This window comes from Manihot esculenta, chromosome 12 (genome assembly GCF_001659605.2).
Source record: "Manihot esculenta cultivar AM560-2 chromosome 12, M.esculenta_v8, whole genome shotgun sequence".
Classification (NCBI taxonomy): Eukaryota; Viridiplantae; Streptophyta; class Magnoliopsida; order Malpighiales; family Euphorbiaceae; genus Manihot; species Manihot esculenta.
In genome coordinates, this window is record NC_035172.2 from 2,497,656 (window position 1) to 2,518,379 (window position 20,724).

Genomic DNA, 20,724 nt, shown 5'->3' on the forward strand with positions numbered 1-20,724 from the left:
AAAAATCTCTATTTGTAAGACTCATGCCCAATCCCATTCACCCACGTGTTTCTTTAACGCGGCTTTGAAAGCATAGCAATCAACCAATAACAAATAATAATACCAAAAATTGCACAAACACAAGTGTTGTGGACCTCTCCACTTGAATCCCATTTCCCAATTTTCCAAAATCTTGTTTACTAAAGAGTCAGAGCTCATTTTGTTGCCTTCCAATTCCTAATTCCTATTTTTTTTTATTATATAAAGCCAGTACAGGAAGAAAATTTTTGGTAGAGATTTTGCAACCCACTTATAGAAAGTTAATTACTTTGAAATTTTACAAGATTTTTTTTTTGTGTGCAGTTGTGGTTATAAATATAGTCCAATTTCACATTCATCGTCGTTCCTCTGCAGAGTTCCTTCCCACAAAGGAGCTTTCAGCTTTTGGGTGTCATTTTCATAGCAATTGGCTGTTGGTACTTTTTTTCTTCTACTCTTCTAGTGTTGGCTATTTCATATTCTCTCACACAATGTTGCACAAGAAATCCGCCAAAAATCATTTTAAATCTTATTTTCACATTTCACACCCATTTATTCTATAGTTGAATTAGAAATTAATTTGCTTATTTCTGTTTTCAATGGCAATAATGGATTTTCCAGGTGATGCTTAAACGAGGAGGCTGAGGCTCTCAATTGTCAAAGCTCAATAACTAACCCCCAAAAGACTCTCTCTTTCACTCACTCTCTCTCTCTCTCTCTCTTCCCATCTGTTCAAATCTTCTTATATATTTCTTCACTTGACAGCCCTACAATACAAACCCACCAACATTCTCACTTGTCATTGCTTGTAAACAAAATGCAAGCTCATCCCTTTTCCCCTCTCTTCCTCTTCTTCCTCTGTTTCCCATTTTTGCTCAATGTAAGCCCACTTTAATTCCCATTTGCTCTTCTTTTCAATTGATTTTTAAAAAAGTTTCTTTCTTTGTTATTGTTTCTGATTCTTGTTCTTGTTTTTGTTGGTTTCTTGGGCAATGCAGGTGAGTTTAGCCGGTGCCAGGGTTCTGCTGGCCGGTGACAGTCCATTTACGCCAAAAGCATATCTTATCCGGTACTGGGACAAGGAGATCCACAGCAATTTACCAAAATCTACATTCATTTTATCCAAAGCTTCCCCATTGAACGCCGTGGACGCCGCCACTTTTACCAAACTCGCCTCCCAAAATGCCCTCTCCACGAAGTTTCCTGCTTTCTGTTCCTCCGCCAAGCTCTTCTGCTTCCCTGATTTAGCGCCCAGTCTAGATAAGCACGATGGTAACTCTAACTTTGCGGTCTATTTTGACAAGAACTTTACCAATTACGGCACGGATTCGGTGAACGGAGTCGACTCGTTCAAGAACTATTCAGATGGAGAAAATATCCCTGTGAATTCTTTTCGCCGATATGGTCGTGACTCCATCGATCATAACGAAAAGTTTTCTGCTTATGGTCCTGATGGGAACGTCGTCGACCAAAGCTTCAACACCTACGGTGCCCATAGCAGCGGTGGCGCTGGCGAGTTCAAGGAATACAATGACCAGGTGAATGTACCAGATCTCCGTTTCGCATCTTATTCAGATCACGGGAATCGCAAGGCCCAAAAATTCTCAAGCTATACAGGGGATACAAACTCCGGCAGTGAATCGTTCACCAGTTATGGGAAGAATGGGGTAGCAACCCCTAATGAGTTTACGAGTTATGCAGACGACTCGAATGTGATTGGGTCGGAATTTACAAATTACGGCGAGGATAGCAATGGGGCTAATAATACCTTCAAGTCTTATGGGTCGAACGGAAATGTTCCAGAGAACAATTTCAAGAACTACGGCGCTGAAGGAACTGTTAGTGTTGATTCCTTCACCTCTTACAGGGAAGAATCCAATGTGGGTGACGATTCCTTCCAATCTTATGCTAAAAAATCAAGTGCTGGAGCTGCATATTTCAAAAATTATGGCCAATCTTTCAATGAGGGTTCTGATACATTTACTGGGTATGGTGAAGGAGCAAATGAGCCGAAGGTTGGGTTCAAGATCTATGGAGAGAACTCCACTTTCAAAGAGTACGCCGATAAAAAGACCACCTCCTTTTCCGATTACAGAAAACAAAGCTCTGCTACTGCTTCCGATGAAAAAACAGCAAAGACAGCCAGTGGTAGTTTGGTAAATAAGTGGATTGAGCCTGGCAAATTCTTCCGTGAGTCTGAGCTGAAGAAGGGGAACGTGATGCCTATGCCTGACATTAGAGATAAAATGCCAAAAAGGTCATTTTTGCCCCGGACAATCACCTCAAAATTACCATTTTCCACCTCCAATATCGCTTCATTGAAGGAAACTTTCCACGCTGCTGATAATTCCACCATGGAGAAGATAATTAAGGACGCCCTTGAGGAATGCGAAAGAGCCCCCACTCCCGGCGAGACCAAGCGCTGCGTCGGCTCCGCCGAGGACTTGATCGACTTTGCCACTTCCGTCTTGGGCCGCAATGTGGTGGTCCGTACAACTGCAAACGTGAACGGGTCAAAGAAGAAAATCATGATCGGATCAATCAAAGGAATCAACGGTGGTAAAGTGACCAAGTCAGTATCTTGCCATCAGAGTTTGTTCCCTTATTTGCTCTATTACTGCCACTCGGTTCCCAAAGTTCGGGTATACGAAGCGGACATTTTGGATCCGAATAGCAAGGCTAAGATTAATCACGGTGTTGCCATTTGTCATCTCGATACTTCCGTTTGGAGCCCCAGCCATGGTGCATTCTTGGCTTTGGGTTCGGGTCCAGGTAAGATCGAGGTATGTCACTGGATTTTCGAGAATGATATGACTTGGGTTACCGCGGATAATTAAACTTGTGGAACAGAGGTTGGATTGGATTGTGTGATTTTTGGCATCGCCTCTGATTTGGGTTTGAACCGCTGGCTAAGAAAAGTTAGCCGATGGGTTGATCTTTAGAGCAGAGTTAAATTAGAGTGTTTTTAATTATAAGTCGTGGGTTTCTTATTTATTTGCGACAAGGTTATGTCGTTTTGAGAAAAACTTATTATTGTCAATTATAAATATTTTGTCAATAATAAATCTCTCATCGATGATGAGATCTTGTTGGAATTTAATTTTGCATTTTTTTTAAATTTTAGAATTCCTAAAACAGAATTACACTATTATTAAGACATTAAAACAATAGAAAAATAACAAAGATGATAAAGGAAATAAATAAATGAAAAGGACAAAGGGTAAAGTTAAGAAGGAAATAAGAAAAAGAAGAGAACAACAGAGAAGGAAATGAGTGCATAAGAAAATAATAATAATAATAATAATCAAATTCAACCAAATTTAAATTTTTTTATATTTATTTTGAATTTAAACTAGATTCCTGATTTAGATTTTGATATTATTGTTTTTTTAGGCAGAGTTAATGGTGATTGATCAAGGATTAAGCCAATAAATTAGACTATTTATTCGATTTGATTTTTTTTATTAATTTCAATTAATTAATATATAGCTGAATCAAGAATTAAAATTTATAAAATCTTCGAATCAATTTGCATTTAATAAATTAAAAATCAAATTAATTTTATTTGAATTTTTAATTTAATGTTGAGAAGTACAATACACCCCTCCCCTTCTCTCTGTACATATAATATATTCAATTTTGGCATGATATTTAATTTGATGAAGTAAAATTTTTTAATAATTATTTTTTTCTTCTGAAAAATAACACTTTTAAGATAATAAAAAAATATAATTATGTTAAAATATATTAAATATGTTGGATTAGTCGAAATTTCTAAATGGTAAAAATTTTTAAATTATAGAGATTAAATATTAAAAAATTTAATAATTAAAATTAATAAATTTTTTAAAATATTATAAATGTTTTAATATATTTTTTAAAATTAAATTATAATATAAGAATTAAATAGAAAATTTTATATTTTATATTTATAAAATTATTTGATTGGTGTGTCACCATACAACCTGTTCAGGTGGCACTGCCACCTCGTTCTCCTTATATTGTACTATACATTTCAATGTGGAGAAATTATTGGCGATTCCAGATATCGCCTCATCATACCTGATATACTATGAGTATATAATATTATTCCATAATTACAATGACTAAAAAAAATATTTTTTTAAAAATATTCTATAAATGTCTTTTATTATGGGCACTAGACAACCTGTTTAGGTGGCACTGCCACCTCATCCTCCTTTGATATAGGAAATGTCTTTCTACACTTAGAAACCTAACAGAAATCTAAAGATCACAAAATTAACAGAAAGCGTTTCAAAGCTCTACGATACAAACTGGGCTTAAAAGCCGCTAAAAAGGGAGAAGACACACAACAACTAGTGCCTCATTATAATTTTTCTTGACCAATTATTTATAATTTGAAGGAAAGAAAAATGTCAAATTTAAATTTTATGTGTTTAAATAATTTTTTTTATATTGTTCTTTGTATTTATCTGTTTATAATAAAGAAAAAATATACAATATACTCTTTTTATCAGAACATAAAATATATTATTGATGAAACACAAATCACTATTTTTATACGAGAATCAATTAATAAATTTATAAATTTTAATATAAATTTCAGTTTTTAGTGATAAAAATAGCTGTATGTATAAATAAATTAACCACAAACTGAATTATTTATCCTCTCATATTAATGCATATTTATTAAATCCTTATTACAATTATGCCATAATTAAAGTATACGGTACTTTTGGATTAATTGAATCAATGCCTGTGGAATTTTAAATTTAGCTATATTGTTTGTGTAAAATTATTTATATTTAAAAAATGTTTTTTAAAAATAGTTTTTATGAAAACTTTTTTTAAGGGAGTAATTTATTTTGATGATTTAATTTAAATTTAAATTTCTAATAAGTGTTTATAGTGTAGAAAACAAATTTATTTTTTAAAATAATTTGATGATAATGTATAAATAAAAGGATCTATTGATATTCTGACACATGTTTACAGGATTTATAAGGGTTGTTTGAACCTTTCAATGTGAACCAACCGAGCAGTAGAAAATTCGACTTATGAGATATTAAAATCGTATCATCAATATCTTTTACCCTATTAAAATTGGGAATAGAAGAATAAACATTTTCAAAATTTGTGCTACAATAGAGTATTAAATATGTGCTGCGATGAATAATGCTAATATAACGTGCCTGACAATTGAAATATGGACTAAGCAACTCCATATCTGTTAGCTAACTATTCACCATTAAATGAATTGCCTGACAAACTTGCTCAAAAGTCCTTCAATCATATTTAAAAGGATGTATCAGAAGGGACGTTAGTGCAAACACAGTATATATTCTCTTAATATAACTTGAATTGAATACATTCTTTAACTCACTAAATTCATTAATTTTGCCTCTTCAAGAAATCTTAACTTCTCCAAACTTAGCACCTGATTTATTAACTCTCATTTATTTTTCTGCATTTACTCTTCATTAAAACCAATCTTTGTTGATTGATTTCCTTGTAGAATCTAATTATTATCCAAGTGTCCTTGTCTCGTGACCCCTTCGAATCTCGGTTCATCATTTGCAAAAAACTTCTTTGCACCTTTGTCAAATCCTCAAATTTTCACTTTAAGTCCCGGTCAATTTTTTTATATTAACATCCTCTAAAATTTAAAAATAATAAATATAAATAAAAAATTATTTAATTTAGCTCAACTTAGCAAAAAAAAGAGATCATGTGGATGTCGTGTGATAAACATTTGTTAAAGGGCAACTATTTTAATTATTAAACCCACATATTGACTTGCAAATCAATATACTCAATCACCATCCATTACAAAATCTCAATGGACAAGCCATGGACACCAACCCTTAAGACGCCTTAATAGTTTATACTCAATTTAGACTTCATCATCTCAATTGCAACACCTTATATGAAAGAAACATTGGAGATCATCTAGAGCACAACACCTCGTATGAAAAAAGAAACAAAATCTTGAGAGTTTTCAGAGGTCTAGAGACAAAATGGAGTGATACTTGGTGGTTTATCATTGGTTGTAGCTGTAACAGTAGTGGGGATTTTGCAACAGGATTTTCAAGAAAAGTGGATTACTTGGTGGAATTTTTGGACTCGACAAGCTCAATTTCAAAGAAGAGAGAATAAAGAAAGAAGAATATGTAAAGGGAGGCAGGGATGCAACCAAAACATAATCAATCATGGAGATATAAATGAAGGGAAACAGTAATGGCGTGAAAAAATTTAACCAGAACTTAAGTGAATAATTAACAATTTCATGAGAACTTAAAGAACTTTTTTTACTAAATAATTTAAATTTTATTTTGATAAAAAATATTTTATATTTATTAAATTTTTTAGGGTTTCAAACGTTAGAAAATTTAAAAATATTTTATATTTTTATTATATTTTAATTTTTTAAAAATATTTTATCCAAAAGAAAGCCGCAGAATTGAAACTTTTTTCAGTACAAACTGCTTAATTTGATTTTTATTGTTAAATAATTTTAATTTTTAGTTCGATTTAATTTTTTAATAAAAAATAATTATAAAAAAAAAAAACTACGCCAATGGATTTGTAAAACTATGTGGTATTTTCCTACCTATATATATGAATGAACTGAAGTTTAAAAGGCCGCTACCTTATCACAGAAGACAAAATCACGCTCTCCTCTGCTTCTCTTTCTTTTCTTTGTCTGAGCCTCTGCTTCTCTTAAACCCAACCATCCATTCTCAGTTTTTCACTCATGCCGGTTCTTGCCATCGCTTCTTCTCCTTCCTATTGTTTAATTCTCCTTCTGCCTTTCAGATATATATTTGGTTATGTCATTCTGAAAGGGATTTGAGGAAGGGGAGCATATCCAGCCTTATTTCTTCTTCCCTTGAACCGTTGGTGCTTCTTCTCCTTCTAAGAGCAAGTGATCGCGTCGAGAGCACTAATCAAGAAAGATTGAGCTCAACATTACCACTTCTATAAGCCATGGATTTAGGTTAATTTGTCTGGCGATGGCTTATGGATGTAGATTTGTTGTATTTGTAAAAGGTATGCTTCCTCGATGCTTGCATAGCCGCTCACTATTTATATTATTCACATTCATTTGAGAGCTGTAAATATTTACTCCATTTATAATAATTAAATTTTTAATTTTATAAGAACAAAAAGAATATTAAATAACTTATTTAATACTCATTGCTCATAATATTTTTTATTTTAAAATATTGCTTCTGCATGCATATGTGTTTGGATGAATTTGAGAATTTGAGGTTCCGAAAGCTGTTGGCTACAAACAAATGAGTTTATTCAATTAATTTAATTCAATTTTTTCTTTAATTGAATTCAATTTTCATTAGTCTTTTAAATAATTTTAATTGCATTCAAAATTAAATATTTTAACCTCATTCATGTAAATTTAAAATATTAAAAATTAAATAAAATTTATTTATTTGTCTTAAATTTATTAAAAATTAAATTTAGACAATAATGGCTGATTGTACGGAGTAGTCCGTGGCTATATTCGAATACGACTCTCTTACACTGAAAGGTTTTAATTATTGTGTTGATTGTCTGATTTTGGTTCTGAGACTATACCTTTACAGGTAAGATGATGACAAGCCTTCTCCATCTTTTGACATTAAGTTGTGTGCTGTCACCACTAACTTCTCTTAGTTGACTATGACGTTCATGGCCCCTAGTTTTTGGCAGATGCTGCACACTCTAGAAGATTAACAAAACACATTTTATTTTGTATGGAAATAATTTAAATAAATTTCTTAAAATTATATATAATTTTATTTTTAAAATGAATTTGTAAATTTTTTATAAAATTTTAATTTTAAATAAATCGGAAAAGATTAAATATTTCCGTATGATATTTGATCTCTAATGCAAAACTGCATTTGAGTTTGAGGTTTAATCAATTTCACTTCGTAGCTAAATTAATTTTTCTCTGCAATGGCAACCATAGAATTATCACTGTTATTATTACATATCATTACTATTATTTACTTTTTACTTTAAAAGTTATTATTTAATCTATATACTATATAAAAAATATTTTTTATTTTTAAAAAATAAATTAAAACATATTTTTAAAAAAAAATTATTAATTAATTTCATGTAAATTAAAAGTTAAATATTTACTATTTATTTATGTGACATATAAATAAAAATTAGTAATTAATGTATCGATTCTAAAAAATATATTAATACATAAAATAATTTTTTATATTGAGAATATTTTTTTTAATATTTAATTGTTAAAATAAATTTAAAAATTAATTAATAAATTTTTTTAAATTTTATATTTATTTTTTAAAATTAAAATTTCAATTAATGAGATAATAATTCTTCCATAGAAAATAATTTATATGAGAGTACCAGCGTTACAAAGAAGAGTTACATATATTGTACAATGAGAGATAAGCCTATCACTGTCTGTGATGATGAACAGCATCTAGATGGGCCAAGAAATAGGATGAAATTTACTACAACTTAACAACCTTTTCTTGACAAAAAAAAAAAAAAACTTTTCAATGTCTTTAAATTGAATAGCTGGCAACAAAATCATATATTTTAAAGGTAAGCGAATCGACTTTACCACATCGTTTTCAAAATTTAATTGTCTGAATTTAAATATTCAATTGGAATCAATTATATACATAAATTATTTATAAAATTTTATTAATTAGTTACATATAAATAATTGAAAGAAAAAAAAAGAAAGTTTGGTCTCCTCTGCAACATAATTTTTATTTATTTTTTTATATATATTAAAAAATAATATTGTTTATTAATTTTATAATTATATTTATCGCATTAAATTTTATTAACTATTTAATATTTTAAGAGTTTTTTAGAATAAAATAAAGTTAAATAAAATTATAATAATTAAATTATATGTTATTATAGTAAAAAATAAAGAATAAATAATAATTTTGAGATAATTAAATAATAAAATATAAATAAAAAATTATTAGACGGACATGGAGGCCACAATTGAAGGCATCATCCTGGGAAGGCATCACATCATCATCTCTTTCAACTTCATGTGTCCTTTTTGCAATTTGGATAAAAAGAGTTATTTACTAATCAATCCTTTTTTTTTATTATTGTTTATTAATCCAATAATTAATATATTAATTTTATTTATTAAATAGACCAAACTTTGCAACGGGGCTATTAATTATTATAGCATTTGATAACATATATAATTAAATAAATGGAAAATAATTCACTAATGTGATTAATTTATCATTATCAATAATACATTATGTACTAAAAAAAATAATATTGTTAAGGCTAAATAGCCATCATGCATCAATTTGATTGGGCTCAAAGCTTTATTTTCTCCTTAAATAATTTGAAAAATATGGTCCAGTTGGACACATGCTACCTAATTTATATAAAAATAAAAACATGAATAATGGAAAGAATCACTAATTCATTTACTATCTCTGAATTTTTTAAAATTTTATCTTGTAAAATATTAGTTAATATAATTAACTTTTTAATTTATAACAATTTAAATATGCATTGATTTGAATTTTTAACGAGTCGAATTTTAAATAATTTAAAAATAATTTTATTTATTTTTTCATTGAAAAGTACAAGAAAAAAAAAGCTAATTTTGTTTAAAGGTTGATTTGAGGTTTAAAAAACTTTTGTGAATAGGCATATGATTACATAATAAACCACAGATGCATCAAATTAGGGAAAATGACTAGTAAAGAAAAAAACCTAGTTTACTCATAAATTTTTAATGATGAAATAGACAATCTAACGGCTTTAGAACAAAAAGATAAAACAATCAATTCACAACTTTATTATTATTTTTATAATTATTAATATGCTTTTCTGCCAACAACTTGTGGTAGCATATCTAAACCCAACATGATTGTCGGAGCCGGTGACTGCCCCAGAGGAGGGGGAGGGGGCCATGGATTTTTTATAAGTAATTGAAATTATTTGATAAACTATTTAGAGAAATAAATTAAAATTTTTATAAATAATATTTTATTAATTAATGAATTTTATTGACTATTTAAATTTAAAATTTAATTTAATTTTAAAAAATATTAATTTAATGAATAATAAATTAAATTATTTAAATTTAAAATACTTAAATATAAATTAAGTATTATTTTTATAGATGATAGATTATTATTTAAATTAAAAAAAATAAATGTAAATATTGGTTTTATAGTTAATGGTTTGATAATTTCATTTAAAAAAATAAATTTTTTTAGTAAATATTATATTAAATTAATATATTATTTTAACAGTATTATTTTTTTTATAAACTTACCGTTACGACTGTATTAAAAATAGTTTTTTTTATCATAAATATTATTAAAAATTACTTTTATAGTAAAATGAGAGATGAATTATTATTCTATTATTATTAATTTATATTAAAAAATATATTTATAAATATTAAAAATAAAATTGTTATTAATATATTTTCATTAATAAAAAATAAATAAATTGTAATTTAATTATAATATTTTTTATTTTTTTATAATTTTTTTAAATAGTTTTATTTTACACATTTTTTTTATTAAACATTTATTAAAATTGAATCTCTTTAAATAAAATTTCCGAATCGACCGGAGTATCTGTTGTGCCTTTCTTTTTTTTCATCTTAATAAATTTCAAAAAGAAAAAATAACTTACACAAAATTGATATTTTACCTATTTAAAAATAGTCTGATTAGTATTTTTTTTAAAAAAATTAATATCTAAAAAATAGATAAAATTTCAAATTTAAATATTTCATCCACTTATTTCTAAATATTCACTTTTATATGAACCTCTTTTAAATTATAAAAAAAAAAATGCCATATCTTGTAAAATCTCAAAAATACCAGAAGAAAAACGATTTTTTTAAATTGAAATTCAATGATAAAATAATTAAAAACGTATGATATATTAAAAAAGATAATTCCATTCCAGTATATATCCTAATTGGATAAATCCATATTTCACTTTGACTGTAATTAATGAAATTCTCCCCTTTTTTTTAATTTATAGTTAATAACACAATTTCAAGTTAGTGGTACTTTAAAATCAAATTTTGATTAATAAAATATAACTCTCATTCATTTTTACTTATTCTATAAAAACGCGTTTAATGTACCGCTAATATCAATCAGATACATATATTAAAAGAGCAAAATACTCTATTCTATATTTTAAACACGCTTTATGCGTGATTAATATAAATTCATATCGATCAGACCCATTAAAAATACAAGGTGAACTTCATGCGCAACTTGAAGAGAATGAATTCCATGACATTTACCTCACTTCTTGAAGTGATATTGAATATATTTTTAGTAATTAATCAATTATCTCATAATATTAAAAATTTATGAAATAGTAAAAAGAAAAACTTTACTTGAGCAGTTAGGTTATCCGAAGAAGAAGAAGCAGCAGCTCTCAGACCAACTGGGTAGGACCACTGACATAATGAATGAATGTACAGGCCATGGCCACACGTTATATAAATTTGGTAGCTGAGCAGCCATTAAAACTGTTTCTACTCTAAACGCAGGGAACTCTGCAAATTTCCTTTGGTAGCTAATATCATGAGCCACGTTTCAAATGTTTTCAACAGCCGACCAAGACCAACTGCTGCCTGCTGCTCTGTTCCATCACTTAAATTTCCGAAGATAGTGAAATTCAGACGTACATGACAAGAAGGAAGTAACAGAGACCAGACACGAAAATGATAATACATGCATGCATGGTTAGGACTTGTATTTTGTTTTGACCTTTATATAAATTAATACACGAAAATTTCTCCCACATTATTATTTATTTATTAAGTAAAATAATTACGTAAAAAATAAAAAAATATGTGAAAAATATAATAATATTAATACTTTTAATTTATCATTTTTATAATATAATATTATCATATATCACTTTTATTAAATAAATGAAAAAAAATCGCTGGAGTAATTTTTTTATAATACTTTTAGAATTGAGAGACTTTACTATAATAAATTAGAGTAATTTTTTTATCCTTTTTTTTCTTTAAATGAACTTTTTTGTATAAATGTATTTTTTCTAAAAAAAATTATTTGAATGTCTTTAAATCAATATGGTTTTTAATACAAAAAAAAATTAATAGGAAAAAGTTTGTTATAATCTAAATTTTTGTTGTAATAATTTATTCAATTATAATTATTACTCTTTAAAATTTTAGCTCAAAATTATAAATATTCCCATATTCATGAAATATTTAGTTAAATTAGTTATGTTGTATATATTCCTATTGAAATAATAGAGAGAACCAGAAGATAAAGATAAACGCAGAGCAAGTTGAGTTAAGCCCAAGAGAAGAGAACCAATCCATCTCCATGCCAATAACCATTCGTTTATAGGGCAACGAGGCAGCCCATAGTCCAAGCAACCTTACTCCAGCCCAGAAACAGGAATCTTCTCTTCCTTTGCTGTTCGATTATCCCTTCACAAGCTCAATTGCTCCAGGTTGGGTTCCATCCTTTGCGCATATTTTAAGTGACTATTAAAATACCATGATTTGAGGTTCTTAAGCAATTTCAATATATGGTAATTTTAGATTTTGATGTTCTTAAATTAAAGAAGAAAGGTTTTCTGCAATTGTGTAAATTTGAATGGAGAGGAAGATGTTTTTTTTCTTTTATTTTTTTATTTTGTCTGTCAGTGACGTCTAACGGTCTCTCTACTACATTGTCACTTGTCTCTGTCATGTCATGTAAGTCTGTACGTACAAAAGTGTCAAACTCCTTTTTCATACCAAACAACTATTTAATTTTTCCGACGCGTATGTGGACAGAACTGCAAAATAACTGGACCTGCTATTCTTCATCACGTCACATCACCGGCCTGGATATCTTCTCATCGGATCTAAGCTCACGGACGACCCTGTCTATCCCGTGTGTTTGAGTCAAGACTTAAGATGATGGACTGGTCAACTAAAGAAGGCCCTATAAACTTTGGATCAGCGCTACTTTTCATCGGCGCTATTTTCTTCGATCCAATTTTACTTAAAGATGATAATATCTGACGGTTAATAAATTTAATTTGTTGAATTTGATTTAATTTTTATTATAATTTTAAATTGAACAAGTTTAGAAGTTTTATAAAGATAGATATATCTAATATAAACTTGCTCCCGTATGAAAATAAATTTAGTTTGGTAGAATTATTAAAGATTTGATAATAATTTCATATATGTCCAACTTTTTGTGAACAAACCCTATCTTAGGATATCAAAAAAGGGATTCTTAAGACATTTGAAAGGAGAGAGAAAAGAACCTTCTTAGATAATTGGAAATTTTACTGTCCATCTTAGAGAAAATGAAGTATTATGATTTTATCTGCTCTGGAGAGTAAGTTTTTGAGTTTATCAATGTTAATGTCTCATTTTTTTATTTAAAACCATGACTCTATTTATTTTAAAGAAAATAGCTTAAATATGAAAATAATAATTTTATAAAAAAATTAATTTATTTTTTTTTTCATAATCATATTATTTGAAGTAAAAAATTTTAATTTTTTAATTTAAAAAAAATTTCCTTTTAAAACAGAAGCCCCACGCCGCCCGCAAAGCCACAGCCACAAGAGCACAAACCTAACTCATGGTCGGTTCAGTTTGAACAGGACGTGTAATAACATCTGCTGTAATTTGTTGGGACCTCAAGAAAAAGTAGCAAATTTGGTTAAAAGAGTCATCATTACGTTATAGAAACAATGTGAATGAAATCGTTTATTTTCAGCAAACTATACTACATGGCCACGTGTTCATGCCTCTTTATTTATAAAAATTTAAAATTTTCTTGAATTACTAATAGTGGAATTTAATTCTCTTTAATGAAAAATAGCTGAAATTTTGATTACATGACAACGTTGATCAATCTTGTCGTAATCAATAACATCATAGTGACACATAATATATATTATACTTATTATTTTTAGTAAATTATAATTTAACGAAATACACACATTACTTTCTGTATTTTTAAAAATTAGATATTTAATTCTTATCATTTTAGAAATAGAACTAAAATTCCTTTATTTTGCTAACAAATTAATCTGACTTCTAAATTAAAAAATAAATAAATAAAGGTAAGACCATATCTTTAATAAATTGTTCCAAAAATACCATGGGTTTACATATGAAACAAAGTTTTCATTTGCTCTGCTCAAATTCTAAAAAATAGTTAAAATAAAATTAATATTTTGAATATGACATTATAAATTTAAGTAGATGGGGCCAATTTAATTTTAAATCTATACCCAGCACTTAGAAAAATTTTCCCAAGATTATTAGGTAAACGAGAACATCCTAATGAACAAATATATTTTCATAAAATAGAATGAATTGGCAAGCTATTATTATACTGAACTTATAATAAAATATTTTATATTGATATGGCTGAAAATATATTTTTTGGATGAATTTATAAAAAAATATAAAATAATACTGTTTATAAATATTTTGATATTCAAATCAGTACCTGATTTAAATGGATGAATAAAATAATAAATGTTAAATAGTTTGAGTATGTAATAATTATATACTTTAAATTTTGTATTCCAATTGGTTTATATTATAATAAAACGAAATTAATTAATTATTTTTTAAAAATTTAAAATTTATTAATTATTGGATAAAATATTATAAATTTATAGAGAATTCAATGATCCTGGTAGAATAATGTAAAGATAATCAAACTCTGTTTAACAACGGGAGAGAGGTGAATATATTTTTTTTTTGAAAAGAAACATTTATGATTTTATTATTAAAGAAGTCTCAGTAAAATGAGGTGAATTAACATACTAAACTCCCAAATCTGATTCAGAATGGGTATCCGTTACTAACAAATGAGCAACCACATTCGCAAACCTATAACTAAAACAACATTTAGTATCAATGATCTCATTTAAAAGAGATTTATAATTACTAACAATCAAATCAAATGATGATCTAATGGTAAAATCTAATAAATTAATTGCTTGAAAAATTGAAAGGGCATCCGATTCAATCAGAACCCGCTGCCAACCTTCACTCTTTATCAAACTTAAAACTTCAACAATGTCTATAATTTATGCATTTTTTACTGAGAAAAAATTCGGATACCGTCAAACTTTAGCCGCCACAAACTCTCCATATGAGTCATGTACAACAACACCTAAACTCATAAAATCCAGACTCGGGCCGGTAGATGCATCCACATTGACCTTCATCCATCCTTCCAGTGGCCGTTGCCATGAACGTAGGTGGTCTGAACTTGGTGCAGCATTAGCTAAGAAAGAAGCAACAATAACAGTCCAATTTTGTAGGAACCGTGAGGTCATATAGAAAATTTGAGAGGGAGACTGTCTTTTATATTCTCACACAGTAGAGTTCCTATTAGTCCACAATACCCAAAAAACCATGAGTATTAATTTGCATTTATCAACAGAAGTTAGAATAAATACAGCTAAGAACCAATTCATCAATGAATTAACAGTTGAAATACTGCCATTCTATATCAGTTTGCATTCAAACTTCTCGAGCAAAAGAATATTGAATCAAACTATGCATTATAGTATCACTTTCACGCTAACAAATCAGACATACATTATAAATTTACATCTGACGTCGTTGAAACACATCATAGCAAAACACCACATTCGAAAGTGCTCTCAAATAAAATTAAAAACTTTAAGGATACCTTACATTTCCAAAACTTAAAAGTATACTTAAGTATATATTTAAGTGTTATCACTTAAAAGTAAGTATACTTTATATTCGAATCTAAATATTTCAATGCGTTCAGTTTGAACCTCTTAAATTAATTCAGGTGCACTTATTATCATATTAAGTCTGTGAGTGCGACATTATTATTATTATTATTATTATTATTATTATTATTATTATTATTATTATTATTATTATTATTATTATTATTATTATTATTATTATTATTATTATCTTCAAGCCATTTCACTTAGCGGCTAAGGTACATCCTTTAATTTTTTAAAATTTAATAGAATATTTATGTGATTTTTTTAAAAAAAATATTAATTTATTATATTTAAAAATTATTTAATTAAAATATTTTTATCTTTTATAAAATAAAAATTAAATTTAGACAAGAATGGCTTATTGTACGGAATAGTCAGTGGCTATATTCGAATACGACTCTCTTACACTGAAAGGATTTAATTATTGTGTTGATTGTCTGATTTACAAGCCTTCTCCATTTTTTTAAATTATATATAATTTTATTTTTTTAAAAATGAAAATCTGTAAATTAAAATATTTTGTTATTTTAAATAAAAATATTAATATAAATATTAAATTAAATTTATTTTTTATGAAAGATTTAATCAATTTCACTTCGTAGCTACATTAATTTTTCTCTACAATGGCAACCATAGAATTATCACCGTTATTATTACATATCATTACTATTATTTACTTTTTACTTTAAAAGTTATTATTTAATCTATATACTATATAAAAAATGATTTTTTATTTTTTTAAAAAATAAACTATATATTTTTAAAAAAATTACTAATTAATTTTATCTAAATTAACAGTTAAATATTTACTATTTATTTTATATAATATATAAAAAATAATTAATAGTTAATATATCAATTTTAAAAAATATATTAATACATTCATAGCGTTTAAAAAAAAAAAACTCTTTTGTATTGAGAACATATTATTTTTTTTAATATTTAATTATTAAAATAAATTTAAAAATTAATTAATAATTTTTTAAAATTTTATATTCATTTTTTAAAATTAAAAAATATAATAATTTTTCCTTGGAAAATAATGTATATGAGAGTACCAGTGTTACAAAGAAGAGTTTAATATATAGTACGATGAGACAGAACCCTATCACTATCTGTGATGATGAGCAGCATCTACGTGGGCCCATAAATAGGACGAAATTTACTACAACTTAACAACCTTTTCTTGATAAATAAGCGAATCGACATTACGACATCGTTTCCAAAATTTAATCGTCTGAATTTAAAATTAAATTATACTCTATCCATTTTATAATTTTTATTTATTTTATTTTTTATATATATTTAAAAAATAATGTTTTTTATTAACTTTTTAATTATATGTATTTTAATAATATTAAATTTTATTAAATATTAAAAAATTTTAAAATAAAATTATAATAATTAAATGATATGTTATTATATTGAAAAATAAAAATAAGAAATAATTTTAAAATAATTAAATAATAAAATATGAATAAAAGATTATAAAATGGACCAGAAAGTAGAAAATTTGAGAAATGGAGGCCACAATTAACGGCATTATCCTGGGAAGACATCATATTATCATCTCTTTCAACTTTATGTGTCCTTTTTGCAATTTGGATAAAAAGGGTTATTTACTAATCAATTATTGCAAAATTATAATAAAATATAAATTATAAAATTATGATAATTAAATATAAATTAATTATTTATTAAAAAAATATTAAATTAATCACATATATTATTAATTATACTCTAAATTTACTCATTATATTTTAATTTTTTATAAATTTATAAAATTAAACGATAACAATTTTATCGTTTCATAAACATTTAGAGTATAATCAATATTACTGTTAATATAAATAAAAAATAAATCTCATATTAAAAAATTTTAAAAATTTATATTTAATATTTAATTAAAATAAATTAATTTAATTTTTAAAATTTTTTACATATAATTTTTTTACTTAAAATTAATATTTACTTTAATAATTATATATATATAAATAAATATTTTTTATGAATTAAATAAAATTAAAATTATTATTAAAAAAATAAAATAAAATCCTAACTTAAATTTCTAAGTCCGTTGTTTCTTGTTACACTGTTCCCTGAGGGGCTGAAAATGAGCACACGATAATTGCTTGCCCCAATGTTCCCTGATGGGGCTGAAAACGAGCACACGATAATGTTCAATGTACTGTCTTGACCGACAGCCAGTAATGTTTGCGACCATAGATTCCTATTTAATTAATTTCTTGTGGGCAAAGTCCGCCTGCCATTCTCCTTCACTTTCACACTAAAAAAAAAAAGAAAAATAAAATTTCGGCCAAAAAGTAATATATATATTCCATTATCGTAATTTCTTGGAAGCTCACTTCGGTTGACTTCCTAGATATTATTATAATTAGTCAAAAAAATTATTCATGATGAAGAAAGCTCTAATGAATTTAAACAATATTATTTGAATAATAATAGGACATAAATTATTCTAAATAATAATTTGAATCTAAACTTTAGACAAATTTAGAAAAATTTCAATTATCACGTTTATCAATCGTATAAAAAAAAAAGTAAATTGAAATAGATTGGTACGGTACAGCTACACGTTATCCCAAGCTTCTAAACTCCATGGACCATGATCCCACAAACGAGTGGTGGTTAATTATCCTGTTTAAAATTTTCAAGTTAAAACTTCTCAATATTAAAGAAATTAGATAATAATATAATAAAAGTAAAATTATTTTTTAAAAAATATTTATATGGCCACATGAATCAAGAAATTATCAAAACATAAGTGGGTCTATCATAAAAAAATATATTAAATCCACTCAGGAACTAGGAGTTTTCTTTTTGGTAGGGCACCGGCTGCGCTGCTGTGGCACATTCATCTCCCTTCAAAATATTTTCCGGTCGTCGGTACAGCCCGTACCCTTGCCGTACCTTTCCTCCGCCCTTGGATCCACTTTCATATTTTTTTTTAAATATTTTAAATTAATTTAATTAATAAATTCATTTTTTATTTGTAAGTTAGTGTTGTAGGGAAGAATATTTACTTTTTGTCTTTTAAGTTAGCTGTTTTTTTTATCTTCCTATACCGAAGTCTTAAGGTGGTACATAGGACTAATAATTCTGTTGGGTGTTGGCGAAGTGTCCTTCTCTTTCTTTTTTCTTTTTCTTGTTTCTTTTTTTTTTTTTAACTTGCAAAATAATACATTATTTTGGGTGTTCAAAAGCAAAACAAATACTAGTTATTGTTTCTCAATAAAAATTTAGTTACTCCGTCAGAATTTAATTCCGTTACTTTAGCAATGTATAAATTTAAATGAGAGATTAAATTATTAAGACAATAAAATATGATAGTAGTAATTTATTATGTCTGAAAGATGAAAAATCAGATTTAATTAACAGTAAGTAGAAAATTTGTATATTTATAAAATAAATAAGTAATCAAAAACTTCTAATGAAAGGTAAGCGAAAAGCTTGGACAATCAATTTTCCATATGATATTTGGACCAATTACGTTAGAGTTGCACATGATACTTTGACTAATATCATAATTTTATTTGTAAAAATACTTTTTAAAAAATAATTTATCAGAATAATTTAAATTTATATTTTATAGAGTTATTAAACCATTAAAAAACTTATAATTCGTCATCAGCCGCTTTAAAGCTATTCTTTTTTCATGTTTTCCCATTCTTCTCAACTGGTCCTTGACGGACTGCAGTTTTATTTTACTTTTTTTTTTTGTTTATAATTGTAGATTTTGTTATTTTAAAAATAATTTTATGGTTAAGTGAAAATTAAATATAATATAAAATTAATATTTTTTTCTTAAAAAAGTCGTTTTCCTATTTTAAAAGTAATCTTATTAACAATTATTATTAATATTTTTTAATATTGCTATTAAATAAAGGAAAATATTTTATTTTTTAAAAAATATTTAAAAAGTATTTTTCACATTTTCTATATATTATTTATTGTTCATGAAACAAACAAAAAGTAATATTGAGAATGATAAATCTTGAAAAATTTTCAATTTTTTAAATAAATAAAATTTAAATTTAATTTTTATATTTATTTAAATAAATAAATTAAAACTCGAATTTATAAATATATTACTCATCAAATTTGTTTATTTATATATTTACAAATAAATATATTTATTTAATTAAAATTATTTAATTTTAATTTATTAATCTGGAAGATATTTGAGATTTGGAATAGTAAAAGTATAGCTCAACTTAATTTATTTACTAAATAAATTAAATTTAAATTTATTAATAATCAGTTTGTGATTGAAATGAATAAAATTTAATATTAAATTTAATTAAAAAATCAATAAACTAAAATTTAGTTTTTTTTTTAAATTCAGTTCAGTTAGCTATTAACTGTTTAAATTATATATATTTTTAATTATTTTTTAATTATATAATATATATATTAAATTTGAATTAATCCATTTCAAAAGTTAATGTAAAAAGAAAAATATTTAAAACTTTTATAAAAAAGGCGTTACTCCTGTTTGAAATATGAAAGCTGATGTAAATTTCATCAATATATTTGGGAAAATGCTGCATACAATCATTTTAGTTCTTAATAATAAACTGCATGAAAATATTAAAGGACAAATGATATTAATAAAAAATGTTTTTATAAAAAAAATATCTTAAAAAATAAATTATATTAATAAATTTATATGTTGTGATATTAATAAAATTATTAAAATTTAGAAAATAACTTTTTTAAAATATGAAGTTATTTAATAAAATATTTAATTTTTCATCTGATCAGAAAAAATATTTTCTGTATAAAGTTTCATTTGTTTCAGAAAAACATTCTACCGTTGAAGTCGTTTTCAAACCAATAAATTAAAAAAACCTCATAGTTTCTCCAGTCATATATATATCTAGTCAGGCTGTGAGGACTGCAACGAAACATTAAAAA

The 20,724-nt window shown here is 26.1% G+C and overlaps 1 protein-coding gene across 1 annotated transcript; it reads left to right on the forward strand.

Annotated features, from left to right (window-relative positions):
• Positions 1-180: 180 nt before the first annotated feature.
• LOC110628607 (polygalacturonase 1 beta-like protein 3) lies at positions 181-3,113 on the forward strand. Its single transcript, XM_021775368.2, has 3 exons — positions 181-455; positions 640-898; positions 1,017-3,113. Exons 2-3 carry the CDS (start codon positions 836-838, stop codon positions 2,853-2,855), a joined length of 1,902 nt encoding a protein of 633 aa, XP_021631060.1. The 5' UTR covers positions 181-455; positions 640-835; the 3' UTR covers positions 2,856-3,113.
• Positions 3,114-20,724: the final 17,611 nt, after the last annotated feature.

Bases quoted from the DNA above. Each gene is read 5' to 3' on its own strand.
- LOC110628607 (XM_021775368.2), top strand. From the start codon at position 836: ATGCAAGCTCATCCCTTTTCCCCTCTCTTCCTCTTCTTCCTCTGTTTC. The intron at 899-1,016 runs GTAAGCCCACTT...TGGGCAATGCAG, and splicing joins GTTTCCCATTTTTGCTCAAT to GTGAGTTTAGCCGGTGCCAG.